A 23,578-nucleotide genomic window follows, 5' to 3' on the forward strand; every position below is an offset into this window, starting at 1 on the left:
TTTCAGGGCTGATTGAAATGGTTCATAAAGAAAAAAGCAGGGTAATTGGCACAAAATCTCTTTGTTGAAGTGTATTCTGTACGGGAGCCAAACACACTACTATAATGAAGTAGACTTGCTGACACGCTGGCTTTGTCTCCTGTTACAAACCTTGCTGCTGACTTAGTGTTTTATCAATTTTTTTAGAAAAAGGGGGTGGGGGGTGGGGATGCAGAAGGAAAGTGCAAGCCTTGAAGTTACTCAAATATATCTCTAGATCTGGAAAACAACCCCAATTCAAGTTACTGCAATCAATAGTGGTTGTGAACTGCTAGCACCAAAGCATCTACCATGCTTGTGAAGAAGGCACAGAAGAGGCTGTACTTTCTGAGAATGCTCAGGAAGATAAATCTATCTCAGCATCTACTATTGCAGCACCATTGAGAGTGTCCTGACATACGACATTCTTGCATGGTATGGGAGCAGCTCTGTAGTGGACAAAAAAGCTCTACAGACAATCATTAAAACTGCCCAGAATATCATCAGACTCCAGCTACCAGTCCTGGATGACATCTTCGAATCTTGCTGTTTGAGAAAGTTGCACAACATTCTCAGAGACTCTTCCCATCCTGCTTACAATCTTTTTGGACTGTTGCCTTCTGGCAGAAGATACAGAACAACTAACTTGGACCATACGTTTTCTGAATAGTTTTTATCCCAGAGCTATAATTGTACTCAACAATGAACTAAAAGGCCACCATCAGTGAGCTGTTGGACAGCATTACTTGGTGTGTTGTGTGGATGTTTGGATTGTTTTAGGGGTGGGGAATTGTACTGGGTGGGAGTGTCATGTCATGTGTGTTGGGCCTGGTCTTTGGGTGTTAAGTGAATTTTGTTGTATGGATATACTGTGTATACACTTACAATGACAATAAAGTTATTATTATTATCTACCAGCAGCTAAAGGCATCTGGCTCTTGGTTTCTTCTTTCCCAAAACTTCCAGGTATGTGATGCTACAAAAAGAATGACAAATTGTTAATGGTACACTAAACTCTGTGTACCATGTGACTCTGGCTGCATGATTCTCCACTTTTCCAGAGTGAGGTGCACGGCATATAAATTTAATAAATAAATAAAAATATGGAATTAGTTTGGCATATTCTTCTTTCAAAATATTGATTACTTCCTAGTTTAATTTATAGTCCTGAAAATTCTAGTGTTTTATGTTCAAGTTCTAAGATTTTTTTTAAAAAAATGAGTCAAGGTAAGCTAGGTTCTGGTGCAGGGGTGAAATGCTCCCGGATCGGACTGGATTGCCCAGTCCGGTAGCGATCTTGGCTGTTGGTTCGGCAATCTGGTAGCTCCTTCTGATTTTTTTAAAATTGTAAGTTTGCCCCAAGATTTTTGAAAGGTTGCCTGTAGGTATAAGTGGTAGCATTATTTTAAGATCAATAGTGAACACTCCCCTTGTTTGTCTTTGGAGTCAGATGGCAATAGCAATAGCACTTAGACTTACCGTATATAATACTACTCCATAACACATTCTGGGCATTTACAACTAAGCATATTGCCCCCAACAATCTGGTCCAGTGGTGGGTTTCCCCCGGTTTGCACCGGTTCTATAGAACTGGTAGTAGAGGCTCTGCCCACTGACCCTGATGTCATGAAAATGCTTCTGCACATGCGCAGAAGAGCATGCACGGGTGCGAGCGAAGCGAGCGTGCGCGTGGGGCCCTGTTGCGAACCGATAGTAAAGGCAAGTAGAACCCAACCCTGATCTGGTCCTCATTTTACTGTCCACAGAAGGATAGAAGGCTGAGTCAGCTTTGTGTTCCATCAGGATCAAACTACTGTCTGTGGGCAGAGTTAGCCTGCAATACTGCATTCTAAGCACTGCGCCACCAATGCTCTTGATAGGCTGTTGTTGCTATTTATTGCTATACTATTTTTCTTTCCAAAGGAATTTAGTGTGATTTACAAAGAATAATAAAGACGAGAATGAAAAGCTGATGAATGAATGTGGATTAAGCAGTATGAAAGAAATATATACAAATGAGGTTTGAACTGCAAAGCAAATATATGAAGGAAAAGTGAACGTATTGAATTGATGGAGAAGAACAACAACAGGGAACTGTCAAATTCCTTTGAAAAGAAATATTTAGGAATGTATGTATGGACATGGTAGAAAAAAGAGGTAGATAGTGATAGAAGTTATGAAGTATATAGTGAATTATGTTTCTCTAAACTAGATTTAATAGCTGTCATTTTCTCTTACTTCCTGCTTCTAAATTCTTTTATTTCCTACTATTTATTTTTTGTGTGTGTTTTGAATAACTTTGCTTACCTGAAAGATACTAATATGATAGGTAATATGCATGTAATAAAAATTAACAATAAACTAGCATTGGTGGATTTGAATGAGTGTTTCCACTGCTTGTCCAACATCTTAATCACTATATCACACTGTTTTTCTGTTTTATTTTTATACCAATATTTTAAAACATACCAATTTATTTTGTTTTTATACTACTGCAATTAAATCACAATGTCTGGTGGGTAATTCATGCCTGTGATGAATTATAGACAATAAAACATGCAATTAATAGCACATGGCAACTGCAATTAATCACCTTTGTATTAGTTTAAAATTATTACATAATTGTCTTTATCCTTAACATGGTTTTAAAATTATAAGTATGAGTATCCTGTGTAGAACAATAAAAACTTTTTTTAGACTTAAAATAACCGAAAAGAGTATTTTCTTAAAGACATTCTGTACCAAATCTTTTTCTTTTTTCTTTCCTAGTGTGGTCAGAACGTTTAAAAATATTTATTTGACCTAAACCAGCAGGAAAGCTTATTATAGGGCACTGCTCCAAAGAAAGTAAGGGACTGCATTATATTTATCCATATTTTCCATTATCTCCTACATTATGCAAAATGTAATTCTTATTATGATATGTGGCAATTACGAATAGGAGGAAAACTTTATATCCATCTTGATATAAACATGAAGAAAGGACTGAAGTGTACAAATAATACAACCTATAACATCATTGAAGTCTTCATGAAAATCTTTTCGGTTCATTAATTCTACTTAATATACTCTCAGAGCAGTGATTAAGGCTTCAGAAAACAATCCCAAAACTCAGTATAATGCATCCAAAACTATAGGGCTGTGTAATAGTGACATCCAGTGGTTATGAGAGCTGCAACAATCACTCTTAATATACAGCTAGTTAACAGATTTGTGCTAATAATATTATGAGGGTACTGTAAAAACAGTCTAGGATTGTCTGTTCCAACAATGAATAGAATAGAATAGAATAGAATAGAATAGAATAGAATAGAATAGAATAGAATAGAATAGAATAGAATAGAATAGAATAGAATAGAATTTTTTATTGGCCAAGTGTGATTGGACGCTCAAGGAATTTCTCTTGGTGCATTCGCTCTCAGTGTACATAAAAGAAAAGATACGTTCATCAAGAATCATAAAGTACAACACTTAATGATAGTCATAGGGTACAAATAAGCAATCAGGAAACAATGAGTAGGATGTCCAGCAAGGAACTAAACAAGAAACTACCAAGAAGAAAACCACATCCCCACCAAAACTGTCAGGTTAAGTTTCTGCATAGAAAACTCAGACTGAGTCACACTGATGATGTTATCTAGTTGGGTGATGAAACATCTGCGAGTAAAGAACCAGGCTCAGAGAACATCAAGAACATCACTCTCACTTGCATGCTCTGGGGGGAGGGGGTGGTCCTAGGACAAAGAGAAGACAAAGATTTATTAGCCCGCCCGCCCAAATAAAGTGACATAGGAAATTTTGCGCATGTGCAGAGGGTCTTCGCGTGCATGTGACACGCATGTGAGCGAAGTGCATGTAACGCGTGAGCGAGCAAAGAGCATGTGATGCACGCGCGCGCACGAATGAAGGAGTAAAGAAGGTAACTAGATTTCACTTCTGGATTGGGTGCATTTATTGCATTGAGCAATTGTATGTTATACTAATACATGTTAGACAATAGGCACTTTAACAATGGCACCATATAAGCTAGTTAGAAGTTGAAAAGAAATAATTAGTGGCTTCTTACACCCCCCCCCAATCTGAGATGGGACAGGTATCTTTGATTCACCCTATTGACTATGTGATTCAGTTTTGTGATTCAAACTCTTCCATGGAATTTTGCCTTCAAATAAAGGCTTGAAACTCAATCTGTATGTCCCTAAACAGGAGAGAATGGGTGAATGGTTGAATGAAATGATATATTTTAGCATTTATATAATACTATGGTGAAATGAGGAGACTCAGTGGTATTGGTATGTACTCCTATCAAAAAGACAATTGCGAGTTTTTGCCCCTTTCTCAGCCTTTGGCAAAAGTGTAGGAAATGGAAGTATGATTGTTGGATAGATGATGTTAGCTGGATAAATTATAGATAGGTAGGTAGCAGTAGTGGGTTGCCCCTGTTCGGACCAGTTTGCAAGAACTGGTAGTAAAACCGGTAGTAGGCTCTGCCCACCGCCCCGGATGTCATCATAGACAATCTGTGCATGTGCAGAAGCTTGGCGCGCACGATCCCATTGCGAACCGGTAGTAAAGGTAAGTAGAACCCACCCCTGGTAGGTAGGGAGATAGGGAGAGACACACAGAGAGAGAGTGAGTGAGAGAGAGAGAGGGAGAGAGAGATGACAGATGATAGATAAAATCACAGATAACATCATCATACCTCCTTATTGTACAGGTTCTCTTAAGAACATTCTTTCCTGTGGATGACCAATTGATTTATTTGTGATCATTTTTCAGTTGATGCATTTATCTAACTTTCTACTCAGTGGTGGGATTCAAATTTTTTTACTACTGGTTCTGTGGGCATGGCTTGGTGGGGGGTGGTGTGGCTTGGTGGGCATGGCAGGGTAAAGATACTGTAAAATCTCCATTCCCACCCCACTCCAGGGGAAGGTTACTGCAAAATCCCCATTTCCTCCTGATTAGCTCGGGAGGCAGAGAATAGATGGGGGCGGGGCCAGTCAGAGGTGGTATTTACCAGTTCTCCGAACTACTCAAAATTTCTGCTACTGGTTCTCCAGAACAGGCCAGAACCTGCTGAATACCACCTCTGTTTCTACTGCTCTCCCTTTCTTTCCCCCCTTTCCCCCTCTTCTTCAGAATATATTATTATACAATATATTACATTATAATTCTTTATTTTGTTTCAAGGCAGTAACTTTCAATTACTCTTGGTTTAGACCTCCTGTCTCCTTCATTTACTCTTCATGCACATCATACATTAGATTATCTTTTTTCTTATCTTGTACAATTGTAAATAATGCAATATTGTGTGTGTATGTGATGGGTTCTGGTCCTACTGATAGGGCTTTATCTGTATTTGCATGAGTATATTAGGCTGTATTATGGGAGAGCTGACAACAAGGAGAGCAGGGTAAAATTTATTAAAGTTGTGAAGCACTATGGAAACTTGAGGATATTATTAATGGAGCAAAGATCTGGTAGGCTCTGACTATTTCATTCCCATAGATGCTCAGTCAGCTATGTCCTCTATGCTATCTCTAAAAGCAGTCTTAACTTTATTTTATTTTTATAATACTATTATACAATCAAATAACAGGAACTGAGTGCATGGATAATTCAGACCAGGCCCTTCCTTTCAAGTTAGGGCTACATGCCTACCAGACCAAGTTGGGAAAAAGTCCTCCTGACTTTGGCATTAACCTATGCTTCTCCAGTTAGCACAAAGCTTGAAAGATCTTCCAAGCTTTCTTGATGTTTCAAGAAAGCACAGCCGCCTCCATCCCTACCTAACTGCCTGCATCTAGAAGAGGGGAGTTGACTTCAAGACTGCCTTAAGATTAATGTGTCCTCCAATGTAGTAAAGGCAGCCCCACGTCTCTCCAAAGGTTGATATCAAATTATAATTATTAATTGACCAAAGGAAATTAATAAATACACAAAGAGTAAACTGTCTTCAATAAAATGAACATTTAATCAAATGTAATTCCACTCTAGGACTGGCTATTCTTTGTCCTGCCCTTTGACTTCTTGTAGTGGAAGTCCACCATGCAGTTCAAAGATCAACAGTAACACTCAATATGAATATGTTTCTGCATCCTAATCTAGATTTCTGTTGTTTAACATAACAAGAGGAAGGGACCTTGGAAGTCTTTTAGTCCAACCCCTGCTCAGGCAGGAAATCCTATACCATTTCAGGCAAATAGTTGTCCAATCTCTTCTTAAAAACTTTCAGTGTTGGAGCACAACTTCTGAAGGCAAATCATTCCACTGACTTAACTGTCAGGAAATTTTTCCTTTCTAGGGCCGGGTTTCAGTGTGTTTGTTTATAACCCACTATTAAAAAGGATCCGATCTTTATCTGTTTGCAGTAACAACTTGCGTTCAATTTCTGATACCTGTGTACCTTGAGTATTACTGGGTTGCCCACTATGACCAGTGAAAATTTACAACACCACACTAAATATAAGAGGAGATAAGAGGTAATTAATGGGCTCCAGGAGGAGGGGATCCTGTCTCCCCCATTGTGAAGCACACTAAATTTCACTGCTGCGCAAGGTGCTGCGAGAGCAGCAGGCAGGCCATGGAGGCAGCAACAGCAAATGTACCGCGATGAAGGCGGAATGCTGTTTCACACATTTTTTTTAGTCCCACAAACTTGTTTCTTTGCAAGCGATGGTGAGAAATGCGATGGAAAAACGCAACGGAGAAACATGACGGAGAAACGCGATGGAGCTGGGCTGAGGCAATGGCCCGTGTGCCCACAGAGAGGGCTCTGAGCGCCACCTCTGGTACGTGTACCATAGGCTCCCCACCACTGCCCTAAAGTATCTTAATTGGAGGGGAAATCATCTTCATTTATATTCTGCATAAATCACACCTTCCTAGGCTGTATTGATTTGGATCTCAAAGTGAAAGTGTGATTCAAAGCATGCTGCCCAATCCTGGGGGGAGGGGAGGTGTAACATGTTTGATTTAAGGAAATGGTATCATTGTATCGTGTCTGCCCAGATGCACTCCAAATTCCCTTCCGCAGGGTCCAGCTCTCTCTCAAGGTCTATCATCTACATCTAAACTTCTAAGGTCTATAATCTACACCTATATGTTGTTTAAGGTCACCAATTTACTTTCCCTGACATTCTTTCAAAGTTCCTGGTTTAAAACTACAGAGAATTAAATGGAAGTTAATAAGGAAAACAAACCAACAAAAATGAAACAAGATACAAAACCTCCTAACAACATCTACGTACCACACAGATTATTTAGGAACTGTAAGAATAGAATAGAATAACAGAGTTGGAAGGGACCTTAGAGGTCTTCTAGTCCAATCCCCTGCTTAGGCAGGAAACCCTATACCAGTGATGGCGAACCTTTTTGGCACTGAGTGCCCAAACTGGAATGTGCATGCAAGCAAGCACTCACATTGTTTTTTGCCTGTTTTCAGTCTGTTTTCAGGCAGTTTTCCAGTCCTCTGGCACCCCCAAAGACCAGCTGGCCGGTGCATGTGCTCACCAGAAACCAGAAGAACAGTTGGCAATGGTGCGCGTGCCCACAGAAAGGGCTCTGTGTGCCACCTCTGGCACGTGTGCCATAGGTTCGCCATCATGGCCCTATACCATTTCAGACAAATGGTTATCCAATCTCTTCTTAAAAACTTCCAGTGTTGGAGCATTCACAACTTCTGGAGGCAAGTTGTTCCACTGATTAATTGTTCTAACTGTCAGAAAATTTCCCCTTAGTTGTAGGTTGCTTTTCTCCTTGATTAGTTTCCACCCATTACTTCTTGTCCTGCCCTCAGGTGCTTTGGAGAATAGCTTGACTCCCTCTTCTTTGTGGCAGCTCCTGAGATATCAGAACACTGCTATCATGTCACCCCTGGTCCTTCTTTTCATTAAACTAGACACACCCAGTTCCTGCAACTGTTCTTTATATGTTTTAGCCTCCAGTCCCCTAATCATCTTTATTGCTCTTCTCTGCACTCTTTCTAGAGTCTCAACATCTTTTTTTACATCGTGGTGACCAAAACTAGATGCAGTATTCCAAGTGTGGCCTTACCAAGCAATAAAGATGTTACTTTGGAGATGCACCTATTTGCTAAAAAAAATCTATAAAATTAAACTGGGGATCATAGGGAAATCCTAGAACAAGGTTTCCTAAGCTGATAGCCTTCCTGATATGTGGACTTCAGAATTCTCAAAACAATTGTGCTCACTGGAGAATTGTGGGAGTTGAAGTTTACATAGGTTGGGAAACAGATAGAAGAATGACATGGAATTTTCAACAGTTTTCTCCTTCTGGATAGGAATTTTGTGATTCAATGCCCTTATCATGAGAAATGTGACATATTCTCAAAACTCCAAATTTCAAATCTGTCAGTGCAATGGGCTAAAGCCTCTCCCTATTAAATGTGAAACTATTAAGTCAAATGAGCCTTTTGTGCGTGCAGCATCACTAGTGTGGCACTGGGCATATACTGTATGAAATATAATGTCTGACAAGTACCTTTTTTTCAGATAAAGGGACTAAGACTGCAAGTGACCTATTCACTGCTTAGAAAAGTGATGCTTAAGAAGATTGTCCTCCAACTGGCTATACCTGACAAATTTTATTAAACAATTTCCTTAACTGGAAAGTCTTAAACTTTACAGTTATGATTTCACCACTCAAATATTCCTCAAATGCAAACTCTCTCTTGTATTATGCTGCATTCATAGAATTCTTTTGTTTGTATTATCTAGCTGACCCATTCTCTTGTATTGCCAAGATATTGAGCATGTTTGACATTTTAGCTGATTACTTCTCCAGAATTAAGCAGAAAGCAGGGCAACATTCCAAAGTTCCTTTCAGTGTGAAAGCTAATTATATAAATGCTTGGAACAGCAATTTCTTTTGGGATGTTAAAGTGCTTTTATTAGATTGTTCCCCTGTCCTTTTAAAATTTATTATTGGACGCTTATAAATGGTGTAACCTGGTAAGTTTTATTTCCCCTCCCACACACTTGCATTTACTTCCGCATCAGGCCCAAATAGTGTAAAGTACACCTGGGTTTATTGTACCTCAGTGATAAGGGAGAGGGAAAATTGTTTGTGAGAGGAGTAGGGGGTCTTGCCTCAGTGTAGTATAACAATAGCAATAGCACTTAGACTTCTATACTGCTTCACAGTGCTTTTACAGCCCTCTCTAAATGGTTTACAGGGTCAGCATATTGTCCCCAACAATCTGGGTCTTCATTTTACTCACCTCAGAAGGATGGAAGGCTGAGTCAACCTTGAGCCTGGTGAGATTCGAACTGCCAAACTGCTGGCAATCAGCAGTCAGCAGAAGTAGCCTGCGGTACTGCACTCTAACCGCTGCGCCATTTCCCAAACCTGCAGTGTTTTGTTTCTGGATAAACCATGTAAATTCATGTAGTTTTATTCTCGAAATTAAATCCTATCCTCCAAATCCAAGATTTCAGCAAATCTTTTGCCTTCATTTTGTTCTTCTATTTCTAATAACTTACTCATAATCAAGGGCAGCAATTCACTGTAAAAAAAGATCTGAGAGTAAACAATATTCCAGTTTTATATTATGAAGCAGTAAGACAATAAAAGCCATAGATTGAAGATGATCAGAGGAGATATGACTTATTTTTGGCCCAAAGGTGCTTTTCCCAAAAGGGAACTGGACTGTCTTGGTTTTTCCTTTGAAAATGTTTCATTTCTCATCCAAGAAGCTTCTTCAGTTCTAACCGTTCAGTTCAGTTCTAACTTCTTTGGTTAGAACTGAAGAAGCTTCTTGATGAGAAGTGAAATGTTTTCAGAGGAAAAACAAAAACCTTGCCTTTTGAAAAAAACACATTTAGGACAACCATGACCTGGGTGATTGAGAATCTTGATAGACATGACTTATCTTTGTGTAAGAAGAGTTAAACCCACTAGGCTATTTTGTTGTGAATCACAACATGATCTGCATCATAGCAGGAGCTTGTGAATCACAAGGTTAGAACGCTGGGCTGATGATCGGCAGGCTCACATTTGAGATCTGGTTGTTGCCGCAGGATGGAGTGAGCTCCCACCACATGCTCTAGCTTCTGCCAACCCAGCAGTTTGAAAGCAGACGACTTTCAATCTGGAAGTGTTTCGGCACTCTTGACATGACTGTAGTAGTAGCCGCTCGAGAAATTCTGCCTTGGCAAGTTCTGATATTCAACTATGTTGATCAAATTAATACGAAGTTTGAACTTTGTATTTGCAGCCTTGTTCATACCCTAAGTATTTTCTACAGTGTTTAACTTCAAAAAAAGTGTTAAGTATTTTAAAATGTGATATTTTGATAGTGAATTATTTTTTTTAGAAAATGCAAATTGAAATGCTGCTTTAAATATAAATATTTATATTAACTTGTAGTCATATTGTTCAAGCAGAAATATATTCCCTGTACTAAAGTGAGTTATGCAAATGATTACTGTCACGGGCCAGGAAAATCAGGAAATTCCAGCAGTTCAAATGAATATAAAGATTTATTGCAGGCTTAAACTCTCTACAAGAATCTGAGCTACTAACGGTCAAAGCAAATTGGCGGTAGATATGAGTCAATGGAATTGAATATGGGCGTAGATCTCTTGTGGGTGCGCAGAGACACATGACTTATGACGTGTTTGACACTTCCCTTGGAGTCAGCCTACAGTTACTTTTCTTATGATTAGAGAAATATAGATTGATGATGACATCTTGTCCAAAAAAATGGACATTGGGAACATAATTTTCATTTCCGAATAGTACACACCAAACATTATGTTCTATAAAATAAATAGGCCTGTGTTATATTTATCCTTGCTATAATCATAATTATTTCTAAGATAATAGCATTCATTTTTGTAAACTTGATAGCACTTTTCATAAAATGCTGTTATGGATAACAGAAAATCAAATATATTAATTTATATCCAGATAGGGATAGGTAAGGTAATTTGGCATGGCTTATTAATGAATAATAAAAGTGAGAGCCAGAAAAGCTTTAAATAGATCACTTAAGGCATCAGCATTATGTATTAACAAGAACTGAAGACATTTGAACACATGAACTGAATACTCTATGATGAACAGCCCAATACATTTGATAACAAAAATGTGATAATAGAAAAATGTGATAATAGATATTAGGTATTAGGTAATACTTTTTGATATCCCCAGAAGGAAAACTGTTCTCTATAATTTAATTTTAGGGAGAATACTGACTTCTTGGATATTTTATTTATTTAGCAAATTTATACAGGGACTCATCTCACAAAATATGATTTTTGCCCCTTATAAACTATGTAACAATTCAGGACACATCAAGCAAAAATAAAAACAAAAATAAAGACATGAGAGGCATGAAAATCCTCACTTTTTTCCCATAATAGAAGAACAGTGCCTTAATTTCATACAAATGATCCTCGCAGGCTCAAGGTTGATAGAAAAACCACATTTTCAGGGTTTTCTGTAAGGCTAGGAGTATGGGGCTAATCCCACCTCATGTGTGTGTGTGTGTGTGTGGGGGGGAATGATGTCCCAGAAGTTAGGGGCATAGAAGAAAAAGTGCATGTCCTGGATCCCATCAGATAGTACTGCTTAAGAGGACTTAAAGCATAACCCTTCTACTTGACCTGATGGGATAGGGAGATGAAATTAAGAAAAGTCAATCCCTTAAATAATCTAGTTCCAAGAAACGTAAGATTTTAAACTTCAAATCAGTGCCTTGAATTACACCCAGAATCAAACTGTCAGCCAATGCAGTTTGAGGAACAGAGGTGTAATGTATGCTATGCTAGGGAACACATCATTGTCTGTACAGTTGCATTCTTACCACTGAAGCTTCTGGATGCTCTTTAGGAGTAGCCACCTATAGAGTGCACTACAGAAAATCCATTCCAATCCGCTCCCATTGTGAACCGGTAGTAAAGGTAAATAGAACCCACCTCTGGCTGAGAGGTAAACTCCGATTAAAAGACCATGAATGTTGTTTACTTATGTATCCACTCCTATAACCAAGGGTCTTGACTGTACAGTTCCATTCTCTGTACATCTTACAAAGGGATAGATAAAAAAATAGGGGCTTTATATTTTGTTGTTTGACTAGCTTTCAAAGAGGGTTGCACTTCAACTCCTAGATTATTCTCTATAACCCTTGTCATCTCAAGGTTGCTTTGTCAAAATATGCTCCATCATTTTTTTTTTCATCACCTTCTCTCCTTAGGTTGATGGAATATTATGTTTGGCTGACATTCTTACAGATGGTATACATTCCCAAGCTACTCATGCTGAAGCAGCTGCAGTAATAGCTCAGATCACATCTCCTCAGCTCACTTTCACTCAGCATCTCAACAGCTTTCTGGAGAACATGGAAGAAATTGTCACTGCGCTTCTCAGTATGTATATCCATGAAAATGTCATGTTTGAATGTTGTTAAGGTGCAGAAGGTTTTGGAAATTTTTAGACTAATTACCACATGCTATGTGTGATATGCTAATCGTAATCTTTCTTTTAATTTGCGTAATTTTTCTCGCTTTTTCACTTTTCTCCCTTCCTCTTTTGGGTCAGTTAATCATCTGTAATTGAGTTTAAGCATGCTTGAGATAAACACACGTCTATCATCTGATAAAAATAAAAAGTTAAAAATAATAAATTAAAAAGAAAACAACAACAAGAAAAAATCCTCAAAGGGTCTTTTTCTGCTGTCAGTTTTCTATATTTTTGTTTTAGAGAGCCTGTCTCAATTGACATGCTGACTCTTAGCAGGAATATTTCTACTGATTAGGAGAATTTTCAAATATCCTAATCTCAGATTGTTTAGGAAAGGGTGAAGAACTGTTTTTAATCAAAGGCCTTATTTCATTGTTCCTTAACTTCTATCTTAACATAATAACAGAGTTGGAAGAGACCTTGGAGGTCTTCTGATCCAACTCCCTGCTCAAGCAGGAGACCCTATACCCGTACTGGTGAACCTATGGCACGCGTGCCAGAGGTGGCACACAGAGCCCTCTCTGTGGACATGTGGGCCGTTGCCCCAGCTCAGCCAGCTGGTTGTCGGGTTTCCGAGGCGTGCATGCATGCCAGCCAGCTGGTCGTTGGGTTTCTGATGCTCTGGGGCGTGTGCGTGCATGCATGCGCACAGGCAGGCACGTGCCTTCTGGTTTGGGCACTCTGTGCCTAAAAGGTTCGCCATCACTGCATACCATTCTAGACAAGTGGCTGTCTGGTCTCTTCTTAAAAGCTTCCACTGATTAATTGTTCTCACCATTAGGAAATTTCTCCTTAGTTCAAGGTTGCTTCTCTTCTTGACTAGTTTCCATCCATTGTTTCTTATCTTGCCTTCTGGTGATTTGGAAAATAGATTGACCCTCTCTTCTTTATGGCAGCCCCTCAAATATGCCCTCAAAGGGCATCATTGGGCCACCCCAATGATGCCCTTGAAGTGATGTCCCGGTGCCTGGAGGCCGTGCGGATCTGGATGGGGAGGAACAGGCTCAGGCTCAACCCATCCAAGACTGAGTGGCTGTGGTTTCTGGCATCCCGCTATAGTCAGTTGACACCATCACTGACTATTGGGGGCGAGTCTTTGGCCCCCACAGAGAGGGCTTGCAATTTGGGCATCCTCCTGGATACACAGCTGTCCTTGGAGGAAGATCTGATGGCTGTAGCCAGGGGGACTTTTTATCAGGTTTGCCTGATCCGCCAGTTGTGGCCCTGCCTAGATCGGGATTACTTGTGCACAGTCACTCATGCCCTCATCACCTCTCGCCTGGACTCTCTAGATTGTTAGAAGGGAAATTGAGAGGTTAGATCTTTCTTTCTTTTTTTTCTCATGGTGGACATTAGTTTCTGCTCTCAAATGAATTTAAATCAGTTCAATTCCTCTTGGCTTCTATAGTGTTGCAGTCTTCATCACATAAATGTTATTAATGATGCCACAAAACTTGTGACACACTTTCTGGCAAAAACTGCCATCCAGTGGATGGCTTTAATTTTGCTGGCTTATGCTAAATGCCACGTTTTACCTGGGTGGGGTGGTGGAAACCTCTGCCGAAATATAGAAGAAATCAGCAGGAAAGAAAATAATGTTTTTTTAAAATATTTTTTTATTTATCTCCAAAATTAAAATAGAAAATAGAAAAAAAACCTGCAAACAAAACAGCCAAGCAACATATAAATAATAATAATAATAATAATAATAATAATAATAATAATAATAATAATAATAATAATAATAATAAATTATTCACAGTTATAGCCCATAAATACCTGGGCTATACCTGTGATTAGATACTCTGCAGGAATATCCCAGATGGAGTTAGACAATTTGGACAGAAAAACAAGGAAGCTTATGACAATAAATCATGCCTTGCACCCTAAAAGTGATTGTTGACTGATTATATTTACCAAGAGCAGAGGGTGGTCGAGGACTCCTACAAGTAAAGCAGACTGTGGAAGAAGAAAAACACAGCTTGAATGATTACATCCAGAAAAGTGAAGAGCCAATGATTAAGGAAGTAAATAAAAGAGGCCTTTTAAAGACAACTAAAACAAAAGCAGAATATAAGAAAGAAGTAATTGAGCAGCGAGCTGAAAATTGGAAAAGCAAAGCTCTGCATGGCCAATACTTGAAAAATATTGAAGGCAAAGCTGACCAGAAACTAACTTGGAATTGGTTAAGATCAGGAGTACTGAAAAAAGAAATCGAAAACTTTATTTTGGCAGCTCAAGAACAAGCCCTAGCCACAAACTGCATGAAGGCAAAAATTCAACATGTTACCACCAACAGCAAATGCCGCCTCTGCAATGAGAAAGATGAGACAGTTGACCACCTGATTAGTGGGTGCAGCAAAATTTCACAAACTGACTACCTACAACTCCATGACCGTGTTGCTAAGATCATTCACTGGAAATTGTGCCAGAAGTTTGGATTTGAGTACAGCAAAAACCACTGGGAACATCAGGTTGAGAAAGTTTTAGAGAATGAGAAACTCAAGATTTTGTGGGACTTTAGGATTCAGACTGACAGGCACTTGGTCCACAACACACCTGACATAACAATAGTTGAAAAGAAAAAAGTATGGTTCATTGACATTGCAATACCTGGTGATGCACAGATTGAAGATAAGCAGCAAGAAAAAATCACAAAGTACCGGGATTTGCAAATTGAAGTTGAGTGACTGTGGAAAAAGAAATTGTGTGTTGTCCCGATTGTAATTGGAGCCCTTGGAGCAATACCCAAAGGGCTACCCCGCTATTTAGAAATTCTAAATTTACCGGACTTGAACATTTTGACTCTACAAAAAAACACCCTACTTGGAACAGCTTACATCCTCCGACGATACCTTAACAGTTCCTAGGTCCTTGGTTAGGACTCGAGCTGCTGAGCTATTAACCAGCCTCAAAGGCTGTTAATCTCACCAAAGATTAACAACAACAACAACAACATCATCATCAACAACAACAACAACAATAATGCAGAAGAAGAAAAACAAAGTTTGAATGATTATGTGAACCAAAGTACAGAAAAATTGCTGCAGGCTGTGAAAATGGAGAACATTATAAAAACAACAGAAACAAAGGCAGAATATAAGGAAAAACAGCTGGATGACAGATTAAATAGATGGAAAACCAAAGCTTTGCATGGACAGCACTTGAAAAACATTGAAGGAAAATGTGATGACAACTTTACATGGGCATGGCTTAAGATGGGAACCATCAAGAAAGAAACAGAAGGTTTAATACTGGCTGCTCAAGAACAAGCACTACAAACTAATGCCATGAAAGCAAAGATACAAAAATGCACCAACAATCCAAACTGCCGACTTTGCAACAACAAAGTCGAAACTGTTTCACGTTTAATATGTGAATGCAGCAAAATCACACAAACTGATTACAAAGCTAGATACGACTGAGTTGCTAAATTAATCCACTGGTCATTATGTAAAAAACACAACTTTCCTGTATCCAAAAAGTCATGGGAAAATGAAGTGGAAAAAGTTATAAAAAATGAGAAGGTGAAGATCTTGTGAGACTTTTGAATACAGACGGATTGTCATTGGAACACAACACGCCAGATATCACAGTTGTCAAAAACCGAAATGTACAATTTATTGACATCATGGTACCAGGAGATGCTAGAGTCGTAGAAAAAGAACTGGAAAAAATCACGAAATATCGCGACCTGGCCATCAAAACTACACGGCTATGGATGAAACATGTAACAGTGATACACATTGTCATCGGGGCACTTGGTACCATGTCCAAGAATTTTATAAGGTACATCAGCAATTTGCATCTTTCTGCAATAACACCAGTGGAACTGCAAAAAACTGCGCTACTTGGAACATCGTACATCTTAAGAAGGTACTTGGTTGATACCTAGGACACTGGCAGCAACCCGTATCAACCATTAGCACCAGTCAATGGTATTTGTGATGCATTTTTGAATGTTCAGTTGACTGAGTTTCAAGTTTAATGAATAAAGTAATAATAATAATTTGCCAGACGACGATGATGATGACGACGACGATGAAAACAGTCATGGTTTAAGCATCTGATTTACTATCATGTTGGAACATGAGGTTCTGCTATTAGAATTATGATGAACAAGTAAGAGAGTTATCTGTTGTTAGCATTAAAGCATCTACTTTTTGCATTCAGGTCTAGCTGTACCTAAGCATATTTAGAAAGAAAAGACTGCAATAGGGAATCTTTCCTCTAATAAATCTCTAATTTCTCCATTAAATTTATAGCTAAGTAATTGAATTACTGTTCTTATTTATTTAATCCCAGAACCACAGACAAATCAAATTGCTGGGTGAGTCAGACCTTAGTTAAAATAGATGTATACAGAAATTAAAAGATACTTAGAAGGTTATAATAACAGCTCTGTCTGCAGCATTTTAAGAGGTCTTTGGGTTTCCGATGCTCTTTCCCAGAAAGGGAAAATAGCACAGCTTTAGCTATAATGATAGCAAGATACACAAATTAAATATCTTGTGAATCAATTAGTTATATTTATCTGTGCATACTGTTACATTTGATCTAGCAACCAAATCTATATCTACATCCAGGCTCTATGCTACAACCACATTTGTATCATGCATTTTTATTTGAAGTAAACAGCTGTTCAAGGATCTTTCCTCCCACCCATAAAATGTTTTAAAACATGTAAGCAAACAAAGCATGCAAGGAAACTAATTAAGGAAAGAACCAACTTAGAACTAAGAGAAATTTCCTGATAGAACGATTACCGTAATCAATGGAATGACTGGCCTCCAGAAATTGTAGGCTCATTGGAGGCGTTTAGGAAGAGAATGGACAACCATTTTTCTGAAATGGTACATGGTTTCCTGCTTGAGCGGGGGTTGGACTAAAAGACCTCCAAGGTTCCTTTTAACTCTGACTGTTATTCTGTTAAATAAATGGGCTGGTTTTAATTTAATATTTTAATTGTGTTTTCTAATTCCTAGAACTGTGCCAAGAGGCTGCCTCTGGGGAAGTTTTCCTATTGGCTTCAGCTGCACTTGCCAATATTACATTTTTGGACTCAAAGGCCTGTGAGATGTTGCTTCAACTGGATGCGATGAAGATTCTTATTGCAGCTTGTTCTGACAAACAGAAAGTAGATAGTCCCTATTCTCGAGATCAGGTAAGCATATTTAATGTATGTCCAGAGAACTTAACATGAATGGTTGACATAGTAGAAGAAAAAAAATATATAGATGTAGGAAAGAGTTCAGAATACTCCTGATTTAATGCTTGGTGTAGCTGACTTTGCATTTAATGGACAAAATCTTCTGAACAGGATATGCCCAAAAAAATTGAAATAACAGCTTCATCTTACTGTCCTGTTTAGTGTTGATGTCCTCAGAGTTTTGGAATTCTCTTTCATGGCTTTTTCTTCTTATTGTAGCATTTATTAAAGACTTTTTCATGCAAAGCCAGCTTTGTGGGATAACATAGCTTTGCTTATAATGATGTAATAGCTTTAGTAACCATTCTGGAAATCTATTTAGAAGTAAGCACCTTTAAATAATGCCATGATGCTAATAGTTTGAAAGGTTATGGCCTAGGAAAGAAAATAAATCAACTCAAGAATAATTAAAATAATAGCAGTTTTCATCCTTATTGGTAGGAGTCAGATATGGGTAGCAATTCCCAGTGAGGATCAAACTGATAACATGGCACCTCTTGGTGGTCAGTGTAATGAAAGATATGGCACAGAATATATGCTGTGCAAAAATAAAGAAATGTCTCTTTATTCTAAGCCTCCTTTGTGAGAACTCATGTAAACCTTGTCCACAGTGGCGCGACATAGAATATAATATATGTATCCTTCTGTTCTGTGAGAAGGTGGACTGTATATACAATTCTGATAGCCTTTATTGCTAACAATATTTTTAAATAGAAAGTGTTCTCTTTGATTGATCAAATCACCCCATTCAGTAAAATGGATGGACTGGCTATGTCAAAGTCCAAATATACTGTAAATTAGGAATGATTAAAATAGCAAGTAGATAGAAATGACATTTTTATCCAATGAGTCATCATGCCAAAAATGGAAGAGGCATAATTTAATTGAGGTCAGAAGTGATTTAGTATTTCTCAAAAATAGTGCTGCTCCTACAAAGATGATAAATTTAAATAAATTCATTTTTCTAAAAGAAAATATACTGTTTTGGTTTTGTTCCTTTTGTTATATCATCACTGGCTGTGTTAAAATATCAGAAAAATCACATTCATTTCAGGAAGCACTTTATAATGGTTAAATCACATGGGTGGTCTAAATTCTCACTTTAATCCACAAACAAAAAATGGATTTAAATTAATTTCACTTATATTTCTTTGCTTTTTCTTTTTAAACTGCTGTCCCTCTCATTTTCCCATTTATTATAGTGATTAAAACTTCGAGGCTATCAAGCACTCTGTATCAGAACCTAGTTTTCTATCACAATTCTATAAAGGATAATTCCAAATGCCAGCCAGAAGGAAAACTTGCTAGACTTCTAAAAATCTGCTAATGTTTGACCTGTTAAAGAAAAAAAAAAATCCATAATAGTAGAAAGTTACCTAGAAATGCTATTTCATACATGATCTGTCTTTTATTGATCAGATTTACTTAATAAACTGTTTCTATATAGGCAGAGGTTTGTCCTCCGAGCTTGGCACCCAGATGTTTCATTACAAAACTAGGTAACATCTTCAGCAGGAGGGTTTGGGGATGAAGTGTCTTGTTTCTTTATATAGGTCCTGGGTGGCCGGTTTTGTGGTTTTGTGACTGGTTGAATCACAGGACCAATTGAATCACAGGACCGACTAAATCACAAGGCTGATTAATTCACAAGACTGGTTCTGGTCTTGTGACTTCTGACTGGTTGCTGTGAGGTGTGAAATTCAGCTTGTGTGGCCTGGGGTGCTCATTGATTGGGGGTTCAGATGGTCTGCTTTCTCATTGGTTCATACAGTGGTTCTAAGTCAGTCTTATAAATCAACCAGCCTTGTGAATCAGTCATGTGATTCAATAGACCTGTGATTAAACCAGTCCATCACCCAGGACCTATATAAGCCAGGACCGATCACCCAGGACCTATATAAACAAACAAGACACTTCACCCCCCAAAAAACCACTGAAGGTATTATCTAATTTGGCACAATGAAACATCCAGGAACCAAGCAGCAAGCTTGGAGGACAAACCTACAACTTGAGCTACAAACTGTCTATTTCTGATTCTGGTCCTATAACAGAATCGTTACGTACCCTTCTATTTAATTTCTCATCCAAGTACTAATTAGGACAAGGATGGAGTTCCTTTGATATCAGTCAACTTGATAGTGATGAGTTATTGTTCAAAGACATCTGAAGTCTACAGTTTCTCCAACCTTGGATGAAATCAAGCCAATTTATTTCTATGGGTCCTTCTTATGCAGACCTGAAACTAGGACAATGCTTTGAATGAAACCATTCTTTCAAGCTGCTTCCTCAAGCAAGGTGTACTTCCTACTCCTAGTAAAAAGAAGTAACGACACTTTCTTTCTTGGCATTGTTTTTTCCACCTCTTATAACCTATTACCCAGGAGAACTATATCAGAAGCCCTTTCTTTTTATTGAAACTATCAGCTGAGGCTTTAATATAACCTGAAGTGCTGGGTCACAATCATGTTGCTTCTTCATATTGTTTCTTCGACCTGGTAAGATGGATAGTGTCACCTCTGCTCAGTCAGTCGAATTGCAGTAAGGTTGGAAACAAATATTTTCTATTTCATATGCTAAATCATTTTGTGAATTCCTGGATACCGGTGTGTGTGTCTGAGAGAGAGAGAGAGAGAGAGAAGGAGGGAGGGAGGGAGGGAGGGAGGGAGGGAAAGAGAAAGAGAAAGAGAAAGAGAAAGGGGAGGAGAGGAGAGGAGAGGAGAGGAGAGGAGAGAATATGGTGCTGGTTTTCCTGTGTTGGGATGCCTTAGAGGAACAACCTCCATAAACATTTTTATTGATATAAGAGTCAGCATCTTTATTAACAATCCCTTATTTATTTCAGCTCTCAATCAATATATGGCATTTGGAGACTTAAGAGCTTGAATTGTATCCAGAAACAATACTCTTTTTTTTTGTTTAGTTTTGTTTTGCAAACGTCATTGCATGGCTGAAGTTCTTTTTTGTTATTTCTTTTGAATGCTTTGCATAATAATATATCCTGGCATGTGTGACAGTCATTTGTAAAGTGACTGGCCTTACATTTAAAGAACAAATTCAGGAGCAGAGTAAGAAATGAGGTAATCAGTTTGTCTCTGTTAACAAAGCTGAAAATGATGAATTGTGTAATTAAATTTCTCAAAAATACTTAAGAAATTAAAAAGTGGCACACTAGTTCATAATGGATATAAAAATAAATGCAGGTAAGAGTTTGGAAGATTGGCTTTTACCAACCCTAGCAATGTAGAATCAATCTTTTTATCCTAATTAGTGTGGTATATCAATTGGTTCCTTGTTTGTATCTTTAGATGCAATCAAAATGTTTTGTTTACAAACATATAAGAAGCTTCCAGACATAAGAATGGGTTCTTCCTTTGTTCACATTTTCATATACATGAATGCATATACGCAGTTTCACAGAGGACTCTTCAAGGAATAATTAAGTAGAGTTTGATTATTTTACCTTTAGATATCTTTAGTGATCTTGGAGAAGACTATTGAGAGTCCCTTGGACTGCAAGGAAATAAAAATCAGTCAATCATAAAGGAGATCAGTCCTGACTGTTCTTTGGAAGGAGAGATACTGAAGCTGAAACTCAAATGAGAAACCACCAAATGAGAAAAGAAGACTCATTGGAAAAGACCCTGATGTTGAGAAAGATGGAAGGCAAAAGGAGAAGGGGGTAACAGCAGAGGATGAGGTGGTTAGATAGGGTCATTGAAGCAGTGGGCATGAGTTTGGGCAGTCTCAGGGAGACAGGGGAGGACAGGGGAGCCTAGTGTGCTATGGTCCATGGGGTTGCAAAGAGTTGGACACGACTTCACAAGAACAATCTTTAGTCAAATCATCTTTTCCCTATCTTTATTTGTTGTGGGGAAAGATCATTAAGCAAATAAATGATTTTTTTCCTCCTTAAAAAGAAGATAAATCTAATGCCAGGACTTGTTTTGCCTTTGTGCTGTAGGAATTTCCCTTCTCTTCATCCCTGAAATATTCTCTCCCACTCACACAGCATTTGCAGAGTTCAAGAGGAGCAGTAGAGGAAGGGGGAATTCCCCTCTCCCTGCTTTGTTGACAGAATCCATTGCATCGATAAAAGCAGTTAATTGAATGCCTCCCTCTCTAATGGAACTGTGGCAGCAAAGTTCAGCTATTTCTAGATGCAAATAATGATCCCTCATAGTCTTTGGTAACCAAGCCACAACAACGCAAATCTCTACCGTCGAATGAAATAAAAGACACCACAGCAAAAAATTGAATGTGTTTCATAGCATATCTAGATCATCATGAATGAATATTGGCAATTTCATGTTTATGTACTTTGACCACATAATGAAATGATGCTATAATCCTTGTTTTAGGATTAATTTTTTTTTCTACTCATGTCAGCAATCATAATAAAACTGCACAAAAACTATTTTCTTGTGAATATTAATTAATTAACATAATACTCCACAGTGTAAATTGCTGACCACCAGAAAAAAGTGAGATTGTAACGATGAAAGAAAATTCCATTGTTTTTTCGATTTTCAAATGCTTTCCTCAACTGTCTTCTGCTTTTCTTGTTTTCTCTCTCTCAGAGACCCTAAACATCATCATTTTCAATTCTCAGTTGTTATTTCCCACATTTAAGTCTTTTTCTCCAGTTTTCTGCAGAAGTGTACTTCTATGGGGGAAAAAAGCAATTTTTCCTCATTTTCAAATGCTTTACTGAGATCTCTTCTCTCGTGCTTCTCATATCCCATATCCCTCCTCTATTTCTGGTCTTTTCCTTAATTTTCTCCATGCCATAGCTGCTTCCACCTCTCTTTGCAAACACTTTGAAAAATACTCTTTTTATGTGCAGCATCAGCTAAAAACAAAAGAAACCTCTGCAATCCTATATCTTCTTGCTGTAGAAAAGACATTGTGTGTTTTTCTTTATTCTGGGTGCTAAAACTTATAATATGGTTGATTGGAGACCTGGTTACTAAAACTTCTGCTTATCGTTCACTAAAATTGTTCTTGTAGACTATTGTATTGTCATTGCATATTTGTTTCTCAGAAAAACCCAACTCCAAATGAAGCAGAACATTTCAGAGTGCAAAGAATAGATTAATCAGAGGCTTTTGAATGTACTGTGACTGACAAAAAACAACAACAACCTAATAACCCTTAAGCACAATGAATGCTGCTTAAACATTCTAACAAAATGATAAAAACAAAAATTCTAAGGAATTAATTGAGGGTAAAGTGGGTTCCTAGATCGAGGTATTTTGAAATTGGAATAATAGGCAAGTCTAAATAGGCAACTCTAGGCTAAGACGCTGAGCTTGTCGAGCAAAAGGTCAGCAGTTCAGTGGTTCGAATCCCTAGTGCCACATAACAGGGTGAGCTCCTGTTACTTGTCCCAGCTTCTGCCAACCTAGCAATTCGAAAGCATGTAAAAAATATAAGTAGAAAAATAGGGACCACCTTTGGTGGGAAGGTAACAGCATTCCTTTGGCATTTAGTCACGCCGGCCACATGACCATAGAGATATCTTCGGAGAGTGCTGGCTCTTTGGCTTTGAAACGGAGATGAGCACCGCCCCCTAGAATGACTAGCACATATGTGCAAAGGGAACCTTTATCTTTTAGGATTGCTGAGTAATTTATTATGTGAATATTTGGACACTGGAGACTATCATACCTCATGTTGGTAGTTTCAATTAAAGAAAGACTTAAACTAATGAGGAGCCAATATAGTCATACCTTAGGCACAGAACCTGCAGGGTGACTTTGGGCCAAATTCAAGATCTAGGAAGCAAGTAAGGGCAAATCATCTTCAAGAAAACTTGCCAAGAAAACTTCAGGAACCAGTCCAGGTAGTCAGAAGGAGTCAAAA

General features: G+C 38.2%; 1 protein-coding gene across 1 annotated transcript in view; it reads left to right on the top strand.

The window, feature by feature from the left end:
* INSC (INSC spindle orientation adaptor protein) overlaps positions 1-23,578 on the top strand; it is a 143,905-nt gene that overhangs the window by 103,882 nt on the left and 16,445 nt on the right. The window contains exons 8-9 of the mRNA XM_034416997.3: positions 12,242-12,413; positions 17,493-17,671. Of these exons, the coding sequence (XP_034272888.2) occupies positions 12,242-12,413; positions 17,493-17,671 (351 nt within the window). The remainder of the gene's footprint in view (positions 1-12,241; positions 12,414-17,492; positions 17,672-23,578) is intronic.

This window comes from Pantherophis guttatus, chromosome 1 (assembly GCF_059756535.1).
Source record: "Pantherophis guttatus breed Tessera chromosome 1, ASM5975653v1, whole genome shotgun sequence".
NCBI classification, from domain to species: Eukaryota; Metazoa; Chordata; class Lepidosauria; order Squamata; family Colubridae; genus Pantherophis; species Pantherophis guttatus.